Raw genomic sequence first — 24,962 nt, 5'->3', positions numbered from 1 at the left:
GAGGCAATTTTACTTTTACAATTTGATTTTTACACCAAAAAAGCCATGTTTGATAACATCACTGGTATTATTCCATAGAGAGGCTGTGTCTGTTCTTCCTGTAAGGGCTGCTGTGTGGGGTGCAAAGTTTTCACATGGGATTACTGGAAGTAAACAGCACATGCTGGTTCTGGAGAGAGGATTTGGGCCCTTTATTCTGACAACACCCAGAGTTAATGACCTAAAACAAAAACACCAAGGAAGCAGGGATGTGTATTCTGGATTTCAGACTGAGCACAGTCAGTAAAAGCTGATAGAAAAAGGGAAGTCTAGACCAGAAAACACTGAGACCAGAAGACACAAGGCTTGGCCTTGAGGGAGGACAGGTCACTGCTGCATTGCCATGTCCCACTCTGTGCTCTGATCCCAGAACCAGCAGCAAGTCCAGCTGGAGCTTCCTGCCGTTGTTGATCTGTGTAGGTGCCCTCCAAGGCAGATGCAGGCTCAGAGGGTGACTCTGGGCTCACTCACTCCACACAACCAAACACTGGTGCTCTCTGAGGTGTGCAGGCAGGCACTGGGGATATGTCCTGCTTTCCCTCCTCGTGCTCTCCTCCTGTTCCAGAAGGTTTGTCCACAGGAGCCATCTGCAGCAGGCTTTGGCCTCAGGAGCTTCACCATCACCCCCCAAACTCCACAGGGACCCCCCTGAGGCTCTGCCCACTGCTTTGGCAGAGGTTTGCAGGATGCAGCCATGGGGTGAAAACTGAAAATCCCAGGAAGAAAACTAGATGGAGCTGTCTTGTCCTGTGGGGAAGGTGTAAACCCTGCAGCTCTGACAGACCTGCTGTGTGATCATTCCTGGCTGGTCAGTCACTGATTTGCAGGAGGCCAAGAGAGGCTGCCTAGCTGTGTCAGCTCCAGCCATTTGTGCTCTGTCAGCAAGAAGCTGCATCTCCTCAGGAAGGCAGGAAAAGAAAGGTCAGCTCCTCCTCTGAGCAAGTCACTGACCTTTGCTTTAGGTGAGATGAAACCACCCTGGATTTATCCTCAAATGCTGCTTCGTTTCCAATCTGAATTTCACCAACACTGCCCTGATGGCAACATTTAAACTGGCTAAAACCAGAAAATATTAAAGAAATATGAAAATATCTCCTAGGAGAAGCCTCCTTATACTTGCAGTTGCTGAGAATGAGTGGGAGAGACTGAGTCTCTGGCAGGGCTGGCTGCAAGGACTGCCAAGAACAGTCATGTTGTACCTCATCAGGATGGTGACTGCTGCTCTAGCAGGAAAATCCAGTGCTATCAGCTCTGCACACTTTGGAAACCAGTTCTTGTCTGTCCCTCTAAGCCCTGCCAAAGTGTGCTCCCTCAGAGAAGCTGCTCAGCGTTGCTGAGGCTGGTGAATTTTGCAATAGATAAATCAGCTTCTGCCAGGAAAGATAGAAAGGTTGGAGTGTGTCTTGTATGAAAAAAATTCAGCACTTCTGATTGAGAAGGGCTTGCTATCAGCAGTTCTGCATTGGATTGCTCATCTTGCCTTCACTGAAATGGTGTTTTACTACCTAGGGCAAAACCCACTTGTATATACATTTTTTTCCCTACTCTGCTGACATGGATGGTTAATACATGTAAATTGATGTGCCAGCCCTTATAAAGGCCTTTTGTGGTCAAGGTCAAACTAGGAGTTTTCCTCCTTACAGAACCTCTTCTGTGTGTTGTTGTTGCTTTGAAGCTTGATGCCGTTCAAGAGGGAATTGCTATTTTAATTTTTTGTTCACAAATTGCCTATTGACTCCAGCCATCAGCTGTCACCTTTGGGGAGCAGCTCAATGCACTGGCCTTGAATTACAAATCTAGTCTGCCCAGACAGGGCTTCACCAGGCAGGTCAAGCTGCCCAGTGTTACTGCAGGACTGGCAAGAAGAGATAGAATCTGAAGCTGAGGCTGCTGCAACTCTCTTAATCTTCTTGCTCACACCAAGGTGTGTCCCTAAGCTGGTCCCCGACCTTGGGAGGGAGCACAAAGCATATCAGAGAAGGGGAATAAATACTCCTTGTGTAATCTAGGCTGCTGGTGAGCACCCAGCTTGTCAAATTAAACCTCTGCAGAACAGACTACTCCATTCCCATGCCTGTTAAATACTTGTCCTCTCTCTGATGGTGGTTGTGAAGGGCTTTTACCATCTCCTAAAGGCCACCCAAACCCTCTCTTGCACTGGCCTTGAGGAAGGACTGTGGCAACACCAGCTCACACAGATGATGCTGATCCAGTGAAGGTGTCCCTGCCCACAGAGCAGGGGCTGGAACTAGATAACCTTGGAGACCCTTTCCACCCAAAAGTGATTTTATGATTCTGTGAAGATGCTCCTTTCAGAGCTGATGGCAGATCCTCACTTGTCACTTCACCTTCCTTCCTCTGAGGAGATTGTGTCACTGCCCATGGGTGGCTCTGAGGGAACCTTTTGTGAGGTTTGGATAGCTGGATGCAGGGTTGGAAATGTGTTCCTGCTCATGGATCTGTTACCCACAGCCCATCCTGTCCTCTGCCTGGGACTTTCATGCTCCATTAAGCAATCAAGGGGCAAATTCCTGTCCTCCAAACCCACACAGGTACTCCTTCAATTTTATTTACTGCCTTGGGATTCCAGCTCTCCCATCTCTCTGCCAGAGTGCACCAGGCTGGATGGAGGCAGTTTAAAGCTCAGGCTGTAATAAATACCAAATATCTAGGCTTTATGTGATCCTTGGTATCCTGGCCCTTGCTGTTAAACCCTTTCTTTATGAGGAGGAAGAGCAGACTGGAGGTGCAGAGCTGGGACAGGGCTGTCTCTCACTGCTCCCCACGAAGGCTGGCATTAGCCAACATCTCTTTTTAATGGACCATGATAGGATTACAGTTCCCCTGCCAGGAGTGGCTCCTTTGGCTGTGTTCAGTCCAGGCTAATTGTAGTGTAATTAGCACATTCCCATCACAGCAGGAGACTGGAGACTTTCCCACCTCAGAAGCCTGAGAGAAATGTGGGTCTGGATTTGGCCATGGCATGGCCCTGACCCAGGTCAGCGTGCCCAGACCATGGTGGGGAGCTCTGAGTGCTGCTCTGCAGGCTGCAGCTCCCTGAATCACAGAGTCATTTGGACTGGAAAGGACCTCCACAATCCCTGAGCCCTGAGAGGTTTCTGTGGAGCTGGGGCAGCAGAGGTGCCTCCCAGAGATGTCCCAGAGCAGGGACAAGAAAGTCTCTGTGTCCTTGTCTCAGTGGTCTGCAACACCTGATCTGTAAAACAACACACTGAAGAGCCTCACCCTGAGGCTGAACAGGGGGAATTAAACTCCTCTGCCCGGCTTTGAAGTCTCACACCCACACTCTGGTATGGGAGCTAAAAGTTGAGGACTATTAACTGTTTGCAATGTTTCTTCTGATGTTGAGGAATGGGGAAGTGGAGGTGACAAAGATCCGTGTCTTGTTGTGTAAGAGCATTTCTTTTGAGTCCTTTTTTTCTTTGTTGGTTTTCTTTTTTCCCAATGAAAACTTTTATTAGTTCATAAGGAAGGTGAGTACTTGGTGGTGTTTTCATTGAAGCTGCAGGTCCTGAAGCAATGCAATCATGGGTGAATTTAATTTTTCGGTGTTGTTTGTTTGTTTCTTTCTTTCTTTGTTTCCCAAGCTGAAGTTCTATTCCTTGTAGTTCTGGAGAACCAGGACTGAGCTGTATTTGTTTACCATTTTAGGGACAACAAAGATCCCCCTATTTGTTACTTTGAAGCCAACCAAATTTTTTTGGCTTCCATTTAATTGCTTCGTGTTAGCAGCCTCTGTTTTCTGTGGAAATACACAACATACTGCTCAAACATCCCAAATTTTTTTTTTTTTCTGGAACAAAATGAAGGACACTCAGTGACAGGAGAGCTCCAGCTCAGATTTATAACTGAGTTATGAGAAATTGCTGAATACTGTGTTCGATTTCTGCCACTAGATGGAAATAAATCTTCCACTTTTCTCTGAGAGCGCTGCTGTCCACTCGCAGCCTCCAGCCCAGGAGTGCAGGACTCTGCAGAATGCAATGTGCTTTCCTGGTGTACAGCAACCTCCAGGCTGGCTTTACAGGCTGCAGAATCATTCCCTGGCTGCTGTGGATGAAGGCTCTCCATGCAAGATGCCCCCAGAATTGCTGATGTGCTGCTCCACGTGGAGGGGGTTGATGCCAGGTGCCCTCCAGTGTTTGCTGTGGCCCAGGCACCAATGAGTTAAGCACAATAGCCCTGGGGGTGGCCTGTGACCTTTACTGCAATAGAAACAACTTTTCCCAAAGCAGCAGGGAGGGCCTGGCTCCCAAACAATGCTGGGCACTCTGCTGCCAGCCCAGCTCTGGGCTCCAGCCCAGGTGAGCACACCTTGCTGGGGACAAGGACTTGCCCCCAGGGAAATGCTCTCTGGCAAGGACAGCTCCCTGGCAGCTGACCTGGGGAAGGGATTTTATCAAATCAGATCAGGGATTTTATTGGGCTGATGTTGGCAGTGAAATCCTTTTAAAGTTTTTTTAGGGTTTTCTTTTGTTTAAGCAAAATCAAATTTGGTGTGTGGGGTGAGCAGCCCTGGCTGGCTGCCAGCTGCAGCCTGCTGCCATCAGATGTGCAGCTCAGAGCAGGAAAAATCTGCATCTGATCTTGCCAGACTCTGCTCCCCTGCACGGCAGATTTCTCCAGCTCTCTGCTTGAAATGCAGGCCTGAGCTGCCACTGAGGACAAAATTTAGGCAAAGGACTAAGGCAAGCTTTGCAGCCAGTGACAAGGACGGCTGTGACAGCTCCCGGTGTCCTCTGTGCTCACTCCTGGCAAGATTTACAAACAGCCTTTGTATCTTTTTACAGCTTTTCAAAACAAACTCATCTGATTTATTCCTGTCTTTTCCTCAGGCCTGCTAGGAAAAAAAAAATGAAACAAAAAATCAGAGAGTATTGCACCTTCTATTCGATGTAACAAAGTTGGGAGCTGAAAACAAAGATATTTGGCTGTACCCTGAGGTGCCTCTATCTTTTCTGAACACTTTATGAGTCAAACTACTTCCTGATCTATTGAAACAGAAAATTCAGGCACTGCAGCTCCTCTGGAGGAGAGACCTAGGTGGAGGGACTCTGCACATCCATTGTAGATGGGACTCCAAAGCCATGCTGTGGAAAGCACTTTTCATCTGTAGATGGAGCTGATAACTAATTCAATCTAATGAATCCCTCCCTGGATGGGGAGTGAGGGAGACACATTTAGGGATTGTTTTTCCCAACCCTGAAATTCTGTCACCTCCAGGATGGAGTTAACAGCAGCTTGCTGGGTGTATTCCCTATATTCCCTTCAAAAAAGGGAACAAAATGCTTTGGGGGAAAGCTCAGATCTGCAAAGGACACTGCTGAGGTTAACTAAGAGCTCGGTGCTGTGAGCATGGGGCTTTGGTTTAACATCCCTTTTCTCCTGAATTGGTGAGGTGCTCTTCCCATTAAATGTCAGTGTAAAAAGCCCTGAGGTTGTGACATTCAGAGTGTTGAGCTGAAGGAGAGCAGAAGTTCCTCAAGGCTTGTATCCTTGCTCTGGTGTGGACCAGTATCAGAAATCAGAGAGAGAGGAGAAGAAATTGTGAGTGAATTTTCCACTAATGTATTCTTGTAATTTCCATCACTGAAAACAGAAGTAATCACCTGGATTTCCATATTCAATACCAAGATCTGTCCTTCATGAATTAACCTAATCCTCTTTAAAATTAATTTAGATTTTAAGGCTTAACATCCAGTATTGATAATATGCTCAGTTTAATTTTTGCAGCTGAAGGGGAAAAACCCTCCTGTCAAGGAGTTTGTCTCAAGGCTGCTGACTCATTTCATGAGCTTGGCCCTGGTCCTTGTTGGGAAAACAGCCACTCCAGTCACCTCCTGTAGGCCAGCTGCAGGTTCACAGTGGTGCTCTGTCCTCTCAGGAGAAGTTTTAGTCCATCCCCCTGCCCTTCATCCTCACAGGCAGCTTTCCAAGCACAGCTCCCTCCATCCTCAGCAGCCCCAGATATCCCTGGCTGCTGTGCCCTCACTCTGCTCCCTTGACTGTTCCCCAAGCTTGAGATGGGGAGATAATATATTTTTAGTAGCTTCTCTTCCTTTTTTGTGTGTCTCAAGTAGAAACATTAATGACTATTTTAAAGGACACATTTAACAAGGTTATTTATTGGAGAAATAAACTTTTCCCTCCTGTGTTTTTCACGGAAGAAGCTGGCAAGAGCTGAAATCCTTTACCTTGTTACTGTGAAACACTCTCAGGATTGGAGCTGAGTTTATATATATATATATATATATATATATATATATATATATTTTTTTTTTTTTTTTTTAAAGGAAGATGCTTATTATCCAGTGATTGAAGATAATTACTATCCAAAGATTAAAGATAGTTGTGATGATTAAGACAGCAGCAGTTTCTCCACAGCTGAAGCAGCACAGTGAGCAATGGGATGGGCAGGTTTGGGGGGCTCTCCCCGCCGTGTTCCCGTTGGGAATGAAGGATGCTGCAGCAGGGCAGGGACAGCCCAGCCTGCCCTGGGAGCCCCTCAAAGGCCCTTGAGCTGAGCCTGGCTCGGCCAGCCCGGAGGGGCTCCGGGAGCCGTCCCGGGGCTGGGCACACAAGGGGAGCCTGTTCTGCCTTTCTGGCCGGCCCGGACAGGGGACACGGGAGAGCTGCCCCGGCAGAGCCCGGACAGAGGAGCCTTGTTGGCACAGCCCGTCCCGCTGCTCCGCTGTTTGCCTTGGGCGGCAGCGCCGGCAGCGAGCTCTGCCCAGCCCCGCTTGTTCCTCTGCTGCTCCTCCACCAGCAGGGAGCCGGCAGGAAACCAAAGTGCCTCCAGCCACCGCGGTGCCTTTGCCCTGTGTCTCCTGCTCCTTCTGCTGCTCTTCCCGAACCCCCAGCCCAGGCGGGTGGATTTAGGAGCATTTATGGGATGGGGGAATGTAAGCCTGGAAGTCTGTGCTGATGGAGACAACGGCAAACTCAGTGCCTGCTGATGAGTTACTGCCACAGAGGAGCTAATTAAAGACAGTGTTTAGTTTATTGATGCTTTATTAGACTTAAATTGAAGCAGAATCTCCTTAGCTGATAAAATTTCCTTCCCTGCCCTCATACTCATCTTCTCCACACTCTCTTTCTCTCTTTTGTATCTCTGAGGTTTGGTCCCCTGTGCCAGGCAGTATTCTTCTCTTCTGATTGAACTGATGGAAGCATGATTTTACAGGAACCTGACAGTAGTGATGGATGTAATTAACCCTCTCCACATCCCAGCTCCTTTGCCTTTTACTTTGCTGGTCACCCTCACTTTCAGGTCAGCTCTGGCCTTGCAGAAAGTTCCTCTAATAATGGGAATGACGAGTGGTAGCTGAGGCAGGTGCCTGTTCCTGGAGGCTCATTTTACAGGTGGCATCCGTGTCAGCTTGGCACCAGCGGAGCTCCAGACTCCCCAGTACCAGATCTGGATATTCACAGCCTGTGCTTCTCCATCCAGCCTGCACAGAGGGAGGGCTCTAGCTGCTCTGATCCCCTTTTAGCAAGTGCTGGATGCATCCCAACCTGCGGAAAGACAGAGAGCCCTCGGGGAGGAAGATGGGGATGAGGCACACGGCTTGCCTGGGGGAGCAGCACATCCTGAACCCCGGAGGAAGGTTACAGCGTAAGGAAGGAACCGCTTTGTCCATCTTCGGCTCATCCCCCAGGCGGTGAGTGCCCGGAGCCCTCCAGAGCCATCCCCCGGCAGAGGGGACACTGTCCCAGGCTGCAGGGAGCCCCTCCCGGCTCGCAGCGGCGGGGCAGCCGGCAGAGCCGGGCTCAGATTGGAGCAGGCTCCTCCTCCGGAGCCCGCCGGGAGGGAGGGACGGGCGTGGGGCCGGAGTCAGCAGCTCCGGGCTGCCTCACCTGCCCGGGGCCGGCGGCGGGGGGAGCAGCATCTTCCCAGGCAGAGCCCATGGGGAGCATCGCCAGCCCGGCATGGAGAGCCTGAGCAGCAGCCTCAAGAAGAAAGCCACGGAGCAGCACTACAGGGCTGAGGTGATGATTGCTGGAGAGCAGCTGAGGTAGGAGGTCCTGGGGTCCTCCTGCTCTGGGGCTCAGGGCTGTGCCCCGTTAGCAGCAGGCTCAGAGCTTTATCCTTGAGCGAGCTCTTTCCCCCCTCCAGTGCCTGCTGATCCTTCCTTCATCCACCAGAGTGCTGAGCCAGCTCCTCTTCTGTCATACCTTGTCCTGCTGCTCCTCTCTGGCGTCTCCCATCCCTCACCCCCAGGTGCCAGGGGACTTTAGATGGCCACAGATTTTTTTTTTTTTTTTTGTCCCTTTCCACGTTCCCCGAAGCACGGAGAGTGGTGTGGTGGCACTGAGCAGCCCCCAGAAGGTCCCTGACCCTGGCTGGGTGAGGACAGCAGCACTTCTGGGGATGCTTTCAGGGTGACTTGGAAGGGCATTCCACGTGCCTGAACTGGACCTTCCCTTTCCTGAAAGTCTCTTTTGGGAACTTCTGTAGTCCCAGTCCTTCAGCAGTTTCTGAAGATTCTCTTCTTATGAAGACAGAAATCCATTCTCCCTTGCAATGTGGGGCTGGGAAAATGTGTTCCTTGTGTCTGTGGGGTCAGAACCCCTTCCTTGCTTCCAAGCATCTGACTGTGGCCTTTCCTAGCTCTAGAGCAGTTTGTTTGTTTGTATCTGGAGCTAATCTGGTTTGTTATGAAATGTGGGTGGAAAATAGGAAATATATCCTTGATAATGTAAACAGTCCAGAGCCTGAATGTGCTATCATCAGAGCCCTAAAATTAGCTTGGTGTAGGTTTGTTGTCCATTCTCAGTGAACACTGTTAGCTTTAGCTTTATTATTTGTACTCTCTCAAGGATTGATAATTTCCACCTAAGGATTGGGGCCCCATCTTGAGCATACAGCCAAGGGACAGAGCAGGTTTATTCATATTTATATTTCCAGTAACTTATCTGGAGTGACTGAGCTTTCAGTTGAGCTGCATAGCCTGGGCCAGAGGAAGGGGTCAGGTATTGAGAGAGAAAATAAAATACTCAAGCTGTGTGTTAAAACTGTGTTCCATCTGTGGGGGTGATGTGACTTCCCCATGCCTGTTGCAGGACAGGAGCAGATCAGACCTTGGACCATTTGATGATTGTGACTGTAAACAAGAGAAAGGGATAGAGTAAATTTGTTTGGGAGCAGAACTCTTCCAGTACACTGCACACTGGGCTAAAGTTGAATAGAAACCCCAAAGTTTTTGTACTTTTGGGGACATCCATATTTTTTTTTCTTCCTCTTTATTTTTTTTTCCCATAGCTGCAGTGCCTTGAAGTTTCCTGGTTTGGGGAGCTCCCAAAATCTGAGAGTTCCCAGTGAGGGAGAGGAGGGTCCTTTTGCTGGAGCTGGGCACACAGCAGTTGCATCCTTCTGCTTTGGTCTGGGCAGGAGCCTGTTCCTGGTGCACAAGGATGGGAAGGAGCTGTTGGTGTAAAACCTGGGGAGGAAAATGAGGAGATGGACGCCAGCCTGGAGCTGGGATGCTTCTTCCACTGAACCTCTGGCTGGAAAGAGAATTGAGTGAGGCAGAACCCACAGAGTTTGAATTTCTCCCTTGTGTTTTGGGGATCTCAGAGCCTGGCAGGTCAGGAGTTAGTGGTATGGATCTTCCTGGATATCTGCTGGAGAGCAACGGGGAAACTGAGGCAGAGAGGCTGGGTGATGTGTCAGACAACAGCAGATGGACAGGGATAAATGTCCACGTTGTCCTCCCCTGCTTTTCCCCAGATGTGGAATACAGAGGCATGGAAAGGAGCCTTGCAGCTGCCCTGACTCAGTGAACCTCCATCAGCAAATAGGGCTGCTGTGTCCACACGAAACACCAAACATTTATTTTTCCCTGCTCCCCGCTTCCTGCCCTGCCTCCCCACTATTACACTAAATCAAACAAACCTTTGCTCCATCTTTGCAGTTCTTTGGCTTCCCAGCAAGTTTGCAAATGCCTCAGAGTTTGGTTTGGCCAGAGGGGTGAGTCTGTTCAGTGTCAGGATGTGTTTCCCAGCCAGGAATAGCTGCACAAGTGAGGGCTGGAGGAATGCTCTGTGTGGATGGCTGGGAGTGAAGTGGATCCTGAAGGAATCAGTGGGAGATTGGCCAGGGGGTTTGGATTTGCCTGTCTGCCAGGGTCCCTCTGCTTCAATGGCTGCCTGGTTCAGGGAGGGGGAAAAAAATTGTGTTTTGAGTCTCTCTTCACTAGAAAGACAAAAATAAAACTTTTACTGATATTTTGGCTTTGAGTCTGACAGAGCTGCTGGCTCAGGCTCGTTCCTCACGTCTGCTGTCATTCCTCTTCTGTCAGACATAAAAACTTGCATGGAAATCATTGGTTTTACTGGGCGTTGTGTATTCCTGGGTGGCATTCTGTAAGAGAGGCCCAATTAGTCACTTCTAATTGCAACAAATGGCTTATCTACACAGAGAGTTCTGGAGCTGCTTCCTTGCTTTGCATTCACACCCTGCTGTAATCAGAGTTCCTCAAGTATGGACAAGCCCTGGTGCACTCTCATCTGGGTATTCCCATGGTCAAGAGAAGCAGCTGTGCTCCAATAAGCTGCATTAATCACTCCTAAACATAAAATATACTCAGTAAATTTATATCTTGCACAGGAAAAGTGAGAGGAGAAGGAAGCTTTTTTCCCACAAAGAATAAAGATGCAATTTCTGCCACTGTCCAAAACTTTCAGAGCTGGCAAGTGTTTTAGTTGGATACTCAAACTGAAATGCTGTTAAATAAAGTGCTCTTTCTTTGATGCTCTGGAAATTAGGCTCACTGAAGGTGTGTGGCTGAACATGCCAAAATTTGTGTTCTTGCCAAAAGTCATTTGTCTGCAGGGGGTTTGGTTGCTCTCTGTTGAACTTGGATCTCTTGTGGAGAGCATAACTTCCTTGAGGAATCATGGGGCATTGCTTGATTTAACAGTGAACATTATTCAAAGATGAGATTTCATGGTCAGAATGACCTTAAAAAGCTAATTAATAAATTTCTAGCCCTGGTGAAAGGGAGGACTGGGAAAAAGACTTGTGCTTGCTGGGATTTCTTTCTGAGATTTAAGTCTTCCTATACCTATATTTAAATACAAGGAAAATTAAACATCTCGGTACCACTTTGGGTTGTCACAGGTGTGCAAAGCCTTCCCTTCTCCCCAGACGTACTGGTGCTTTTTCAGACTGGGGGTGATGCAAACTGAGCTTTGCTGAGCTCATTTTCAGCAAAATGTGCAGAATTTGCAGCAGCTCTTTTGCCTCTCCAGCAGCAGCTGCTTTGCAGAAAAACTCCTGTGTCTGTTGCTGCCTTTTAGTGAGCACTTAGTTGTTGTTTTAGTGGGGTTTTTTATTTAGTTGGGTTTTTTTTGTTTTGTTTTTTTGTTCCTGTGAAGATAGGAACAGAAAAGATCTTTTGGATGATGCATCTTTCCAAGGCCACTCATTTGTGCTTAGCTGCTGTGGCACTGTGAACTGGAATTAATATCCTTGAAAGATCCACCTTGTCATTTGAGATGCTCAAGGTTTGTTTACACGGGAGGTGAGGGAGAGTTTATCCCTCTTCTGTTTGGATGTCCCTTTCCACAAGGTTACCCAGGATGAATAATGATGGCTTTGTAGTGACCTTGACAAAGAAACAATTTGCTTACCCAACACAACCTTCCCAAAGCAAACGCACGTGGAGGCTCTGCCTGCCAAGCCAGGAGTGTTTCATAAGAGCCCATTCTCATGTTCCAGCAAGTGTTTTATCCTGACCTTATTCTGCTTTTTTAATTATTTTTCCTTTTGAAGAAGTAATATGTCCACAGGGTAGATTTTGCCATCTAGAAAACTCATAATATTGCATATTATTATATATTTCCTTAATCTTATTTATCTGGAAGTGTGATTAGAACCCGCTCATGGCTTCACCAGCTTTGTTTTTGTAACATCACACAAGAGCTGTTACATCCTGTGCCTGAAGGACAAAGTTTGTCTCTTCAGAGTTGACAGGAAACAGTAAACAAGAGGAAAGTGAAAAGTCTGCAAGGACATTCCAGTCGAGCCTCTTCCGCTGCCCTGAGTCTGCAGGACAGAGGGAAAACTCGTCACAAGTTTAAAAGAGCCCTTAAAGGTCCAAGATGCTGCTCCAGAGGTGCTGAATTACCACTTAATTCCTGTCCTGGCAGTTGCTCCCAATCAAATATTTTCAGAATAAATGTATTTCTTAAATTTTTAAATCTTAGGCCTTAGCAGCATTGCTTCCTAAAAATATTTTCTGTTTAAATTTTATTTATCTCCTTAAAAATCTGTGCTTTTTTTGTGTGTATTCTGAAACATGGTCAAATAAAGGGAGTAAAATAGGGAAAATAGTGTTCTTCCAACCAGTTTCTATTCAAGCCTTGTGTGGTTATGGTCTATGTATTATTATATGTATAGGGTGTGTGTGTGTAAGAGTAAAAATATATATATTCTTATATATAGACTATTTATATTCTTTATATAAACTCCTGTTGACTCTTGGTGGCAGAAGAGCACTCTTGGAACATTTCTTATCTTTACCAAATACTCCTCTGAAGTGCCTCCCCACTTTGTGATTGTGAAAGAGAGAAAACATAAAATTGGCTGTGTCTTCCTCCATGGGTGGGGATCCTCTGTTTGCAGTCACTGCTGACTGTGTCTGGTTGCATTTTGACAGTGGACCATGAAATAAAGGAAGAAAAAAGACAAAAACTCTAAAAATAGCCAGGCAGCTGTCTGTGGAGTGTTCTTTCTGGGTAAAATCCATCTGCAGAACAAGAGCTGGTCACATGTGGGAATCAGCCTGACAGGTAAAGAGTGAAAGGCTGGATATGGACCTCAGGATTTGGGGGAGGTCTGTGCAAGGCAAGGCCAGGAGCTGGTTCTGCATGAATCTTTAGTGTAGTATTTTAATTAGCAGGAAGGTCTGAAAACCTCTGTCAGCTTCTCAGTATTAATTGCAACAATCAATTACTAATTATTCTTCTAACAAAACATTTGATGGTAAAACTTTTAGGAACTTAGAATTTATAAATCCTACAATATAGGATCATCCATTATTAGCTGAGAGATTTTTAGGGTATTCAAACTTCTTGTGAGGTACCTAAAAGTTTTGTCCAACAGGCAAAAAGAACAAAAGAACTTGAGGCATGAAATAACAAAAGGCTGCAGTGTTTAATGCCCTAGTAAAATTCACTGGCCTGTGGCAAACCCAGGAATTGCCAGTTTTGAATAATTTGAAACAAAAACCACCCTGGAGTTACAGAGATGTTTAATTAATATTTCCCCACAGAGCCTGCTGCACACACTGGGCATTTTCCAGCACTGGTGTTTTGGGAACAGTCATGGCTACAGGGCAGAAGTTTGGCCCCTGGACAGATCTGCTGCCAAAGTGGGCTGGCTTTGGCTGGAGCACAGAGGAACTCAGTGCCTTGTGGCTCACCCAGTTGTTAAGGTCCTTTTGAAAGTCAAAGCTGTGCTCACCTGAGTAACCTTCCCCCATCTGCCTTTCCGTCAGAGCTGCAGACCAGCCTTAACATCGGGTTTGTTGGGACAGGAGGGTTGTTTTTGGGTAAACTCTATCCCAGTCAATCCCAGCTGGAACCAGAAAATGCCAGGACTGTTCTCAACTGCTGCTGTGGGTTAGTGGGTACAGGGATCAGGTGGTGCTAGGATCTACCTGGCACTCTTTGCTTGGACAGGAGAAAGGAAGGCTCCTGTTACTGCTCCCACCTGGAGTTATGAGTAAGGCTCTGTCCTGGGGGCAGCTTTATTCCTGCTTTCGTGGCCATGGGGAAGGAGAACTGGACACAGAATCATGCCAAGAGACATATACAAATACAAATGTGCTATTTGTACATGCATGTACATATACTTTTTATTTTCTGAGTTTTGTCCCCTCTTCACTCTCTTTGGTTGGCTGCTGTGGGTTTTCGAGGCTGGTTTAGAATGAAAAGACATGTACAGGTCACACTGCATCTGCTCAGATAACTGAGTGGTGGCAGGAGGAGAGAAGGGGATGGTGGAGAGGCTCCCTGGGATTGGCTGATGCAGTCTGGCAGTGCCAGGGGTTTGGTTGAATTGATCAGTCCCTGCCTGCTTGGCACAGCCCCAGCACATCCAGAGGGGTCTCTCCAGGCTGGACAGATCCGGGCCATCAGACTCCAACCCTCCTGAGAGCCCAGCTGTGCTCAGTGGCTGCTGTTCCCCCCAGGCTCCGTCTCCACGATGGGAAGCTGATCAAGGACAGGAGGTTCCACCTGCGCACGTACCCCAACTGCTTCGTGGCCAAGGAGCTCACGGACTGGCTGGTGGAGCACAAGGACGCGCCCGACCGCGAGACCGCCATCCGCCTCATGCAGAAGCTGATGGACCACTACATCATCCACCACGGTGTGTGGGGCTCCTGCCACCCCCAGGGAGGGCTGTGTGCCTGCTCACCCTGTGTGTCACCCAGCATAGCAGGCAGGAGTCCCTGTGTGCCACCCTGCCGTGGGTGAGGGCTCCTGGGGAGGCTGGATGGGGCTGGGTTGGTGTTGCTTTGGGGGATGCACCAGATACTTGGTACTGGTGAGGGCACACCTTGAGTGCTGTGTCCAGTTCTGGGCCCTCAGGTTGGGAAGAATGTTGAGATGATGGAGCATGTCCAGAGGAGGGCAACGAGGCTAGAGAGGGAGTGGGAACACAAACCCTGTGAGGAACCACTGAGGGAGCTGGGGGTGCTCAGCTTGGAGAAAAGGAGACTCAGGGGTGCCCTCATCACTCTCACAGCTCCTGAAAGGTGCCTGTGCTCACCTGGGGCTGGGCTCTTTCTCCAGGCAGCACTGACAGAACCAGAGCACACAGCCTCAAACTGCATCAAGGGAAATACAGTTTGGATATTAGGAAAAAGTTTTTTATGGAAAGAGTGATAAAGTTCTGGAATGGCTGCCCAGGGAGGTGGTGGAGTCACCATCCCTGGATGTGTTTAAAAAAAGCCTGGATGTGGCACTGAGTGCCAGGGTTTAGTTGAGGTGCTGGGGCTGGGTTGGACTCAATCTTGAAGGTCTCTTCTAACCTGGTCAGTCTGTGAATTCTGTGAGTTCCCTGCCCACCACAGAAGGGCCTTGGGCTGTAAATGACATCTAAAGTGTCTCCTCTTTGAAAGCAAGCTCAGTAACACCTGCCCTGTATTTCTGTACCCAGGCAGGTGGGTGTTTGTACAGCAGCTGGTCTGGCTCATGTCTGCGTCATGCAGAAGTGGAAGCTGAATTATAGCACATTTCACCTCTGCACCATAAGACCCCAATACTCCTCAGTTTCCTCATGCTGGGACAAAGAGAGCTGTGGAGTTCACATCAGTCCAAGGAAAATTTCATCTGTCACCTGTGAACCTAAAGCTGAAGCAATCCTGTAGGAAAGCCTCCCTTGGGATTGGAGTGAGTGCCATCATTACAAAGGCTTGTCAGTGGAACCTAATTAAAAAGAAATTTTAAAAGGAAGGAAAAAAAAAGGAAGTGTGGAGAAAAAGCAGCTTGATGCTCAAGCCCAGCTCTTAGCAGTACTCAGGTTTTTTTCTTTTTAAAATTTCTTTGGAACTTTCAGGAGTTTTGAATAAACTCAGGTCACATACTCAGCTCTGTGCTGCAGAGCAAGGTCCAGCCCTTCATCCTGATATAGCAACAGAAAACAAGCTGTGCTTCAGATGGGCAAAAAACAATTCCTGTCCATGTGGTTTTCAGGCCCAGCCAGGAACAAAACCCCTAGACTATCAAACAGCCCTGGGACACCTCTGCCATGGGTGGGAAGGGCTGTGGCTGAGCTCTCCTGATCCCAGGGCTCTGGGGCAGGAGCTGGGGCTGCCTGGAGCTGGGTGCTGGTTTGTCACACGAGGATGTAGCTGAGGAGACAGAAGCAGATGATGGCCACACCAAACCAAACCCAAAACATCTCTTCCAAACCAAACCCTCTGCTCCCCCCTCTTCTCTGGGGTCCAAAAATAGCTGCCTTTGAGCACTGCAATGCAAACACTCCCTGTTGCCATCTGCTCCTTGCTGAGAGAAATGCCCTTTACATTAAACTGCCTAGAATAAAAATAAACTGCTGCTGGGCTTTATCACAGAAAGCTGAAGCAGGGAGTTCTCAGTTAACCATTAACACTTACACCTGATTATTTTTCCATCTCTCCAGCTGACAGTTTCAAATAAATCCATTAGTTAATTAAACCTGTGCAGCACTGGGTACCAGCACTGTTTTGATTGCATAGTAAGACATGTCCCTCCTGCTCCTGTGACAGTTCCTGGCAGGACACAGAAGCTGACTTTCCAACTTGCCTTGTGTCCATTAATTTTGTTAGTCCTGTGGAAACAGGGCTGCCAGCACAGTGCTGGGTGCTTGGCAGTTGTTTGGCTGAACTGTTTGCCCTCTTCTCCCCTGGCATCTAGATAATTATCTCATGAAGTTCATCGTGCTGCCTCTTAATTGTCTGGTGTGCTTTGAGCTTTGGTTCTGTTACACACTGGAAACACATGGAATTGATCTTTAAATAGGAAAACTGCTTTGGCTTTCTGTGGGCACAGTCCTGTAGGATTTTTTGTTCTATTCCTGGTTGCAATGGCTTTGGAACAGTTGCTCCTTGGAATTATGAGGCTGCAAACTTTCACTTAAGAAAAAGGTTGTTAAAACAACTTTCTCATCCTGCCCTTGTGCTTGGTGAGTCAGAGGCTTCAGAGTCCTGATTGCATCTGAGACAGCTGCTCTGCAGGAATGATGAGCCAGAGATAATCTGACAAGTTTTGGCATTTTGCTGCTCACCTGAAGGGGAATGTGGTTTTGCCAGTCTGCTCAGAAGGATGGAAAAGAGTTAAAATTTTCACAAGAAGTTTCTTGAATCTTTTGAATTTCACAATTTCACTCTAGTGGATGGTGTTACTTTAGTGAGGAAACATTTGCGGTTTTTCTTTTTCCCTTTGACTATTTTTCTTTGCTTTCCAGGCATATTCTTTATTCTGGTTTTTGTTGGTTTTTGTTGTTTGGTTTTTTTTTCCTTTTCTTCTTCTTGCTTCAGATGGGTGCAGCTGAAGGCAGGCTGACTTTAAGAGCTGAACTATGATTTTTGGGTTGGGTTTTTTTAGTCTTTGTTTTAGTTTTGTTGTTGTTGTTTTTACTTGTAGCCTAGGAGTCTGTTTCAGGCAGGTTTATCTCACTCATTTATTTAAATATTTGATATCCCAAATATTTACCTGCTAAAGGCTACATGAACTATAAAGCCATGCATTTACAGACTGTGTGCCAGTCCCCAAGATGAATCCCAGGCTTTTCATACAGATTTAATTATTCCAGTTGTATTACACCTGGCTTTGAAGGAGATTTTCTCTTGAGGTCAGTTTGCCATGCAAATGAATTGGGCAGGCTTGGCACAAAATTATGTGGAAATTTTGTGCCTTATTTTTTTAGCTTCTGAGTATTTTTGATAGACAGAGGTGATTTTATGGGGGTTTGAATGCAGTGTGGTTTTGTTTCCTCTGTCCTCTAAGTCTGCTTACATGTGGCTGTGGCTTTTTTTTTAAAGTTGATTGAGGCAATTCTATTCATCCTCTTTTAGTCTAAATTGAAATATTAATACTTAAATTTAAAAACAAGTCCTGTTTTTTCTAATGAATATTTTAATGTCTGGGACAAAGTGCAGCCCCAAACTCCATCTTTGCAAGGTCTGTACTTTGGGATTGGCCTCTCCCAGCAGCATGAGCTTCAGGTGTTCATGGGCAGGTAATTTTTGGGGACCGAGGGCTTGGATGCCGATTGTTCCATGGGAGGAGGGGCACAGGGAGGGACGTGGCACGAATCCCTGACAGCTTTTAGCCTGGAGACAACACCCTGCTGAGGTGAGCCCTGTGTGTCCTGTGTTCCTGCAGTCTGTGACGAGCACTCGGATTACAAGGATGCCAAGCTGCTCTACCGCTTCCGCAAGGACGACGGGACCTTCCCCCTCAGCAAGGACGTGAAGGTGTTCCTGCGAGGGCAGAGCCTTTATGAGAAGTACGTGAGTCCTCCCTGGCCCTGGGGCACTGGGGCTGTGCCCTGCTGGCTGTGCTGGCTGCTGCTGCCCTGCAGCTGGGAGCCCCTGGCTCTGCTTTTCCTTCTCTGCACTCCCTGCTGTCCTGCTGGGAAATGCTGCTTCTGAGCCCTGCCACAGCTGCAGGACAGCCAGGGCATGGGACTGGAGTTTTACTATGAACTCATGGGTGCTTCCAAGGGCTCCAGCCCACGTGCAGGATCTGGGATCTGCTGCAGGGAAGTGCAGTCTGATTCTCCTGGAATGAGCACATCCAGTGGCCATTCCTGCACTCTTCCAGCCTCCTCGTGTGAGCTGCTTCCAGCAGCTGTATTAGGACTTACGTCCTACCAAAATCAGCAAAGTATGGGACTTTCAGGACCCTTGTGGGCCTGGGTTCCTGCCCCTTTCTCAGCCTATTTGCCTATTTAGGCTATTCATACCCTAAATTAGGCTGTTTCTTATCTTAATTTGCAAAATTTGTAATGGAAAAGGTTATTCTCAGAGAGTAGAGAAAACTCCTTCCACCTCCAAGTGTTTCCTTTTCATTGTGTCACTTGTTTCTGGTTCTAAGTCCAAGCCATCTTTCCAGAGTTAAACCCCAGCCCACTCTCTGGACCTGTTTCCAGCCTCCTCACAGCTTCGCATCCTCCCCACTCTGGCAGCGAGAGTCACAAACTGGCCCTGAAGGAGAGTCCTCCATCCGGCCGGGTGGTGACTTTGGGCGTGTCCCTGCTCCTTTGCCAGATGTGCATCCCTTGTGCTTCGCTCTTGGTCCGCAGCAGTGTCCGTGGGATGGGGAGCGCATCCCGGCGCTCTGATGGCTGAGCCGGCTGCACCCTCTCGTGGAGACCGTGGATTCAGCTCTCACACGCTGCCAGGGAGCTCCTGCTGACTGAAACCCACCTTGTCCTTGCCTTTGGACTCTCTGCCGTCTGTTACCCACACTCAGTCGCTTGTTTGGCTTTCCCTGCGATCTTTAGCTGAGCTCAGAGCCCACCCGGTTTTGCTGGAGCCGCTGCCTCGCTGTGCTGAAGATTTACAAAGGTGCCCGACTGCAGCTCCGTGTTCCTCCCTCCCTCCCCGCTGCTCCCCGGCAGGAATGTTCTGGCTGCAATGCTTTGCCCACTTCCCTCGGCCTTGTCTCACCCGGCTGCAGCTCCCCTGGGGACTGGCAGGGATGTTTGGCATCACGGGAGCCTTGTCCCACCTCTGTGCCAGGCTGGTGAGCGTGGAGGAGTCAATCCTGAAGGTGAGGGAGGAGAACTCGGTGAAGTACCAGAGGACTTTCCTGGGCTCTGAGATGATCGACTGGCTCATTCAGGAGGGAGAGGTGGAGAACAGGCAGGAGGCAGTGGAGCTGGGCCGGGCACTGCTGGAGCACGGGATCATTCAGCATGGTGAGCCAGGCGGGGAAGCGAGGGATGAGCGTGGCTGTGGAGGAACAGATCCCCATTCATGCCATGCAACAAGTGCTGGTCAAGTGCCCACTTGGAGATGGCAATGGAGCCTTTGAGTTCTATGTTTGGAGCTGGTGACCTTTGAAACTGGAGCAATCTTTACCAACCTCAAAGGCTTTGAGATGAAATCTGAGCTCTTGCTCTTCAGTTCTTCAAAGCCACCGGCCACAGGGCTGGGCTGCACCCCTGGGTTTGGAGGGCTGGGGCGTGAGGATGTCAAGTTTAGCTCCTCTTGGCTGGAGACCTTATCCATCTGCTATAATTAAACTATAATTCGGAAGGCAGGGAGTCCTCTGAGTGTCTTGGGACAGGGGCAGGTGGAGGGCTGTGACACTGAGTGCACCCCTGGGAGATGGTACCTCTAGGGGGGTGGCCCTGCTGTTCCTCCCTCCCTGCAGGCAGCATTCCCAAACAGGCAGAAAAGCTGCAGTAGAGCACAGGGGCATTAAAAGCAATTTGGGAAGGTCCCTCAGTGTCACTACAGGACACGAAATAACACGACGCGCACACGCAGCTTTTTTAAGGTAAAAAAAGCACTTTGAATTTCTGATTCTAACATTTATAGATTTCTCAAAGTGACAGTGGATTGGAGGGTGGCAGTGCCACCTCTCCAATGACACTGGACAAACCAACAGTTTATCAAATTTCTCTTCCTCCATATAAGAATGCAAAACAATAAGTTATTTACATAAAGTGTGTGAGAAAGTTCCTTACAAGAATGTAAACCTCAGAAGGCTTAGAAAAACTTAAAAAATCAGGGCGACACCCTCAGGATATTTGTTATATCTTTTTCCACCCCCTCAGCCTCTCCCTCCTCCCCTGTTCTCTCCTAGTCTCCAACAGGCATCACTTCTTTGACAGTGACATCCTCTACCACTTCTGGATCAATTTCCGGCGGCGGCGGCGTCTGACGGAGCTGCTCAATGAGAACTCTGCCCGTGCCCTCTCCGAGAGCCCTGACAGCCCCTTCTGCCTCCGCAAGCTCAACCCAGAGCCAGGCAACACCAGCTTCCTCTCTGGTAACCGTGGCTGTGAAAGCAAGGATTAATTACCAGAGTACCCCAGGGGTGAGGATGTTGCTCCAGCAGAGTTTGAGAGGTTCCTCTGGGCACCGCGGGAAGTGAACACCCATCCCACTGGTTTGTGGGGGATGTCACAATGCACTGGCAGTCTCTAGCATGGCCCCCTGTCCCGGGAAAATAGCTTAGCATCAGGTCAGCTCTTGATCTTTGAAGCTGGTTTTACTCTCAGTTCAAATACCTTCTTCTGTGCACACATACCTTTCAAGTGTAAGTCAGGTTTGGGGGGGAGTTTGTTATTTTAAACTAGTCTGTTTTTACATAGAAATTATTTTATGTGCCTCTTTCAGTCCAGACCAACAAGGAGATCAAAGTTGTCTCAGCAGTTCGGAGGAGCAGCATCACTTCCCTCTCTGGAAACTCCAACACCTACTTCAGTGCTCCTCCTACCTTGGTATTCCCTCCTGTGGCTGAGTGCAACCCCAAATCAGGTCTGGGCTTCTGCATTGCCTGTTGTTATATGGGAGACATCTACTCCTTCAGGGCACGGGCTCAAGCCCAGGCCCAAACCCATTAAACCCTTCAGGCTCCCCTCTGCACCTTGATTTGAAAAGTTGTGCATGTGTTTGGAAAACCACTCAGATGAACTCAAAGGTTTCTGTGTGCAGGACCTGTGCTTCTTACATCTGTTTTCCAGCCCAGGGTGATCCCCAGGCTGCCTTGTTATGCACCTTCCTGTACAAACCCCTTGATTCTGATGGAATCTGTCACCTTCTGCTCTAGTGTTAAAGAGACCTGTCACCACTGAGGAGCTGCTGTCCCCTGGGGCCCCCTATGTCAAGAAAACACTGACTGTGAGTGACCATTGGGAGTGGCATTGCTAATGCAGCAGTACCCAGCTCCTTGCCTGCTCTTTGGTGCTTTTCTGTTGGCTGCTCTGACCTCTCTGTGCTAAAGCTTTGTCACATCATCGTGGCTTTTTGTTGGTGACTCTCTAGGGGTCAATGTCTTCACACATTCTTGTGGGTGGAAATGTGCTCAGCCCCTCTGAGAGCTTGATGTATATCCATGAGGTAGATCAGGAAAAAAAATGTTTTCCAGCCAGAAAAAGTCTCCCATTTTGGATTTTTTTTTGCCATAGGTCAGGCCTTGACACAGGTTGCCCAGGGAAGCTGTGGCTGCCCCATCCCAGGAAGTGTCCAGGGCCAGGCTGGACAGGGCTTGGAGCAACTTGGGATAGTGGAAGGTGTCCCTGCCCATGGCAGAGGGGTAGAACAAGGTGATCTTTAAGGTCCTTTCCAATCCAACCCATTCTAATATTCTGTGATTTTTATTCTATCCAGCTCCATGCAGGCTGTAGGATCAGTAAGTCTTGTGACACTTGGGACTGTGACACTCACCATCTGTCACACACTTTATGCACAGCTTATGCATCTTTCAGGTCCCTCTGCAGATCAGGGGTTGATTTGATCCATCAGCATCTGATGGAGCTGCACTGGGTGGAGGGAGCATCCAAGGGCCACTCTTTCCTTCCTTCCTTGTGTTGGGCTTTTTACATGGACAAATCTCCAGGATGCTGCCAACAACTCAAGAATGGGGATTTTGCTTTTTAAACTATTTCTAAAGCTGTAGGACTGGTCAAGTCAGGGCTGGTGGGTGGAAATATTGCAAGGCAGCTCCTGCCCTGTGGATCCTGTTGCACTTGGCTATTTTTGTGTCTCACCCCTTCACTGCCCACCTCTGAAAGGGGCAAGCTCATAGAGAGCAGTGTAGGAAGCATGAGGGCTGCCTTGCCATGCTGGTTTGGCACCAGGAAATGTGGATCAGGTTCCCAAATTAAGTGTGCTGTACAAAGTGATGGGAAAGAGCAAGGAAGATCAAGCTGGTGATTGGCATGGCCCATCTGAGGATGTGCTCTTGCCCTGCCCTTCAACTCTGCCAGCCTGGGCCTTTCATGGCTCATTTCCTCCTGCTGAGCTCTGCAGTTGCTGTTGTTTATTTATATGGGCCATGTGCAAAGTCTCTTGGGAATTCCTTTTCTCTTTTGGGCACTTCAGAGGGCTGCAGTACCACAGCAAGCTGCTCTGGCAGGCTGACACCAGAGTGTCAAGGCAAGAGCAGCCCCTTCCACCCAGGAAATGCTCTGCTGTGCCAAGGAAGAGGCACAGCAGGTGTGTGTGCCGTGGGAATGTTCTCAAGCATTCTTGTGGTGCATGCCTTGCACTTCAGCTTGATGCTGCCATTGATGCTCCTTCCTGCACAAGCTGGCAGGGAATCAATCAGAAAGCAGCTTTGCAGGGAGCAATTAATCAGTTCTGCATCTCACTTGGTGCTCAGCCTTTTCTCTCCTGCCCATAACAGGTTAGGATCATGAGCTCTCTGTCCCTCTGGGAACTGTTGCCTCTCCTCTCTGCAGCCCATTCCTTGGTTTTTAAAGGAATGTTTGTTTTCCTTGCAGATTGTGGGGGATGCAGTGGGCTGGGGCTTTGTGGTTCGAGGAGGAAGACCTTGCCACATCCAGGCAGTGGACCCAGGAGGACCTGCTGCTGCTGCAGGGATGAAGGTACTTCCTACCCATGGAGAATAAACAGGAGACAGGATCTGGGTCGTGTTTGAGCTTTTTGGGCTGAACACATGCTCTGTGATAGTCCCACCTGCTGCCCTGGGGATCAGACTGGTAGAATGGCACATGGAGGTCTGGGAGAGATGGAGGGAGGGATGTTGTCTGCAGGCAGAGTGCCCTGTGTGTGCTGGCAGAGTGGAGGATTTCCTTTTCCAAGGCAGCACAGGGACTGTGGGCAGCTGAAACTCAAAAACCTCTGTCAGAAGTAAACCATCCCTGTGCCAGACCTTGGAACTGTCAAAATGGTTTGAGCCACTAAACACAAAGCAGAGAATTCCCAGTTCAATTCCAGTGACTTTATATAACCCCAGGAATACAAGGAAGGAGCAGAGCTTTGTCCTGAATCACAATTCCTGAAATGCTCAGGTCCTGAGCATTTTGTTTCCCTGCTATTAGCAATGGACTTCTCCATTGAGCTGTTTTCCATGCACACAAAACTTTAATAACATCAAATTGAAGCCTTGATTTGATTGATCAAGTAATTTCCAGTATTTACAGCTCAGGAGAAATGAACTTAAGAGCTTGACACTCACTTTAGGCCCAGGCATGTGAGTTTGGTGTGCAGTCTTAGGCATGAATGAAAGGAGTGTTGTTTCCCTACAGAAACCCCAGCAGCAAGGGAGTAATTTCTAAAAGCTGATATAAGTCTAAAGACAAATGAATATTTGAAACAATGGAATTTTTTAGAGGCAGAGTTTTGCTTCAGGCAGGATTGGAAGGGGGTAGATGAATTTGTTTCATTTACTCAAGAGCCCAGTTAATTTCTACTTACCTAATCTCATTTGCTACCAAATTGCTGGATTTTAATATTGTGTTTCATTTCCATCTGTGAAATGAGCCCCTGCTCATAAACTAGTCCTTTTTTCCTCTGTTAGCTCACAGCCTAAATCCCCTTGGTCCCATTTTTATGACACAGGGATTGCAGGACTGTGATTCTTGGTGTAGCTACAGGCTGGTGATGCTTGAGGCTTTCCAGGATTTTGACATGAGTTATTTGCACCTCAGCCCCTGGTTCCAGTTAATCCCGGGCAGGAGGTGCTGTGGGGCTGGAGGTGAGCTGTCCCTCCTCTCTTGCAGGTGTGCCAGTTTGTGTTCTCAGTGAATGGGGTGTATGTTCTGCACCTGGACTATCAGACCATCAGCAGCCTCATCATGACAGGACCACGGACTCTGGTGATGGAAGTGATGGAAGCCATTGAATGAGGAGGAGGAGGAGTCTCTTGCCACTGCTGCTTGGAAGGGCAGGGCTCCACTTGGCAGGGATGGACTGTGGGGAGGGACCAAGCTCGACCACTCACTGTGATGTGTTACCCAGGCATTTTGATGTATTTTCAAATAAATGCATTCAAATGGACAAATCTTGGATTTTTATGCTCTTGAAATATTTGTCTCTACCTGCTCTTCGAGTGTCTGAGCTCTTGCAGCTCCTTTCTAGTGCCAGTGTGAGAACTCAGCACTTAATGAAGCCCACCTTAGAGCAAGGCCTTCACCAGCCAAGCTGTGAGGCAGGTGGCAAAGCTGGTAAGCAGCAAGGAGTTTATACCAAGTGAGTCTGTCTGAGCTGCCCTGAGCTGTCTGTGCACTCTTCCAGGAGCACAATGTGCTCTCCAGATGGCCCCATAAGCTGTGCCACCGGCTCTGTCAAGAAAATAAGGAAATGGATACAGGAATGTGTGTTCCTTGTCAAGTCTAAGGCTCCTGCTACTCTCTTGGCTTAGCCACACTCACAGCCAGGGCTGGTTGCTGTTCCCAGCTGTTTCTTGAAAAGGTGAATCTTCCATGA

General features: G+C 48.4%; 1 protein-coding gene across 4 annotated transcripts; it reads left to right on the top strand.

Moving 5' to 3' along the window:
• The first annotated feature begins 7,548 nt into the window (after positions 1-7,548).
• On the top strand, positions 7,549-24,537 carry LOC132336013 (DEP domain-containing mTOR-interacting protein-like). Of its 4 annotated transcripts, none has more exons than XR_009488785.1 (9): positions 7,549-7,721; positions 14,259-14,437; positions 17,938-18,061; positions 19,299-19,477; positions 20,371-20,556; positions 20,907-21,047; positions 21,340-21,410; positions 21,698-21,835; positions 23,015-23,119. XR_009488785.1 is itself a non-coding variant. In XM_059863064.1 (9 exons), exons 1-9 carry the CDS (start codon positions 7,564-7,566, stop codon positions 24,380-24,382), a joined length of 1,269 nt encoding a protein of 422 aa, XP_059719047.1. In that variant the 5' UTR covers positions 7,549-7,563; the 3' UTR covers positions 24,383-24,537. The 4 variants fall into 4 exon arrangements, 3 of the variants coding, with proteins under 3 accessions (XP_059719047.1, XP_059719050.1, XP_059719049.1); XM_059863064.1 differs by lacking the exon at positions 21,698-21,835 and adding an exon at positions 24,257-24,537; XM_059863067.1 differs by lacking the exons at positions 7,549-7,721; positions 21,698-21,835 and adding exons at positions 7,883-8,075; positions 24,257-24,537.
• The last annotated feature ends 425 nt before the right edge of the window (positions 24,538-24,962 follow it).

This window comes from Haemorhous mexicanus, chromosome 18, assembly GCF_027477595.1.
Source record: "Haemorhous mexicanus isolate bHaeMex1 chromosome 18, bHaeMex1.pri, whole genome shotgun sequence".
NCBI lineage: Eukaryota > Metazoa > Chordata > Aves > Passeriformes > Fringillidae > Haemorhous > Haemorhous mexicanus.
This window is presented reverse-complemented; position numbering and strand designations above follow the sequence as displayed.

Coding starts and splice junctions, on each gene's coding strand:
- LOC132336013 (XM_059863064.1), top strand. CDS start 7,564: ATGCATCCCAACCTGCGGAAAGACAGAGAGCCCTCGGGGAGGAAGATG. Junction 19,478..20,370: donor GCACGGGATCATTCAGCATG/GTGAGCCAGGCG, acceptor GTTCTCTCCTAG/TCTCCAACAGGCATCACTTC. Junction 21,048..21,339: donor TGAGTGCAACCCCAAATCAG/GTCTGGGCTTCT, acceptor CTTCTGCTCTAG/TGTTAAAGAGACCTGTCACC.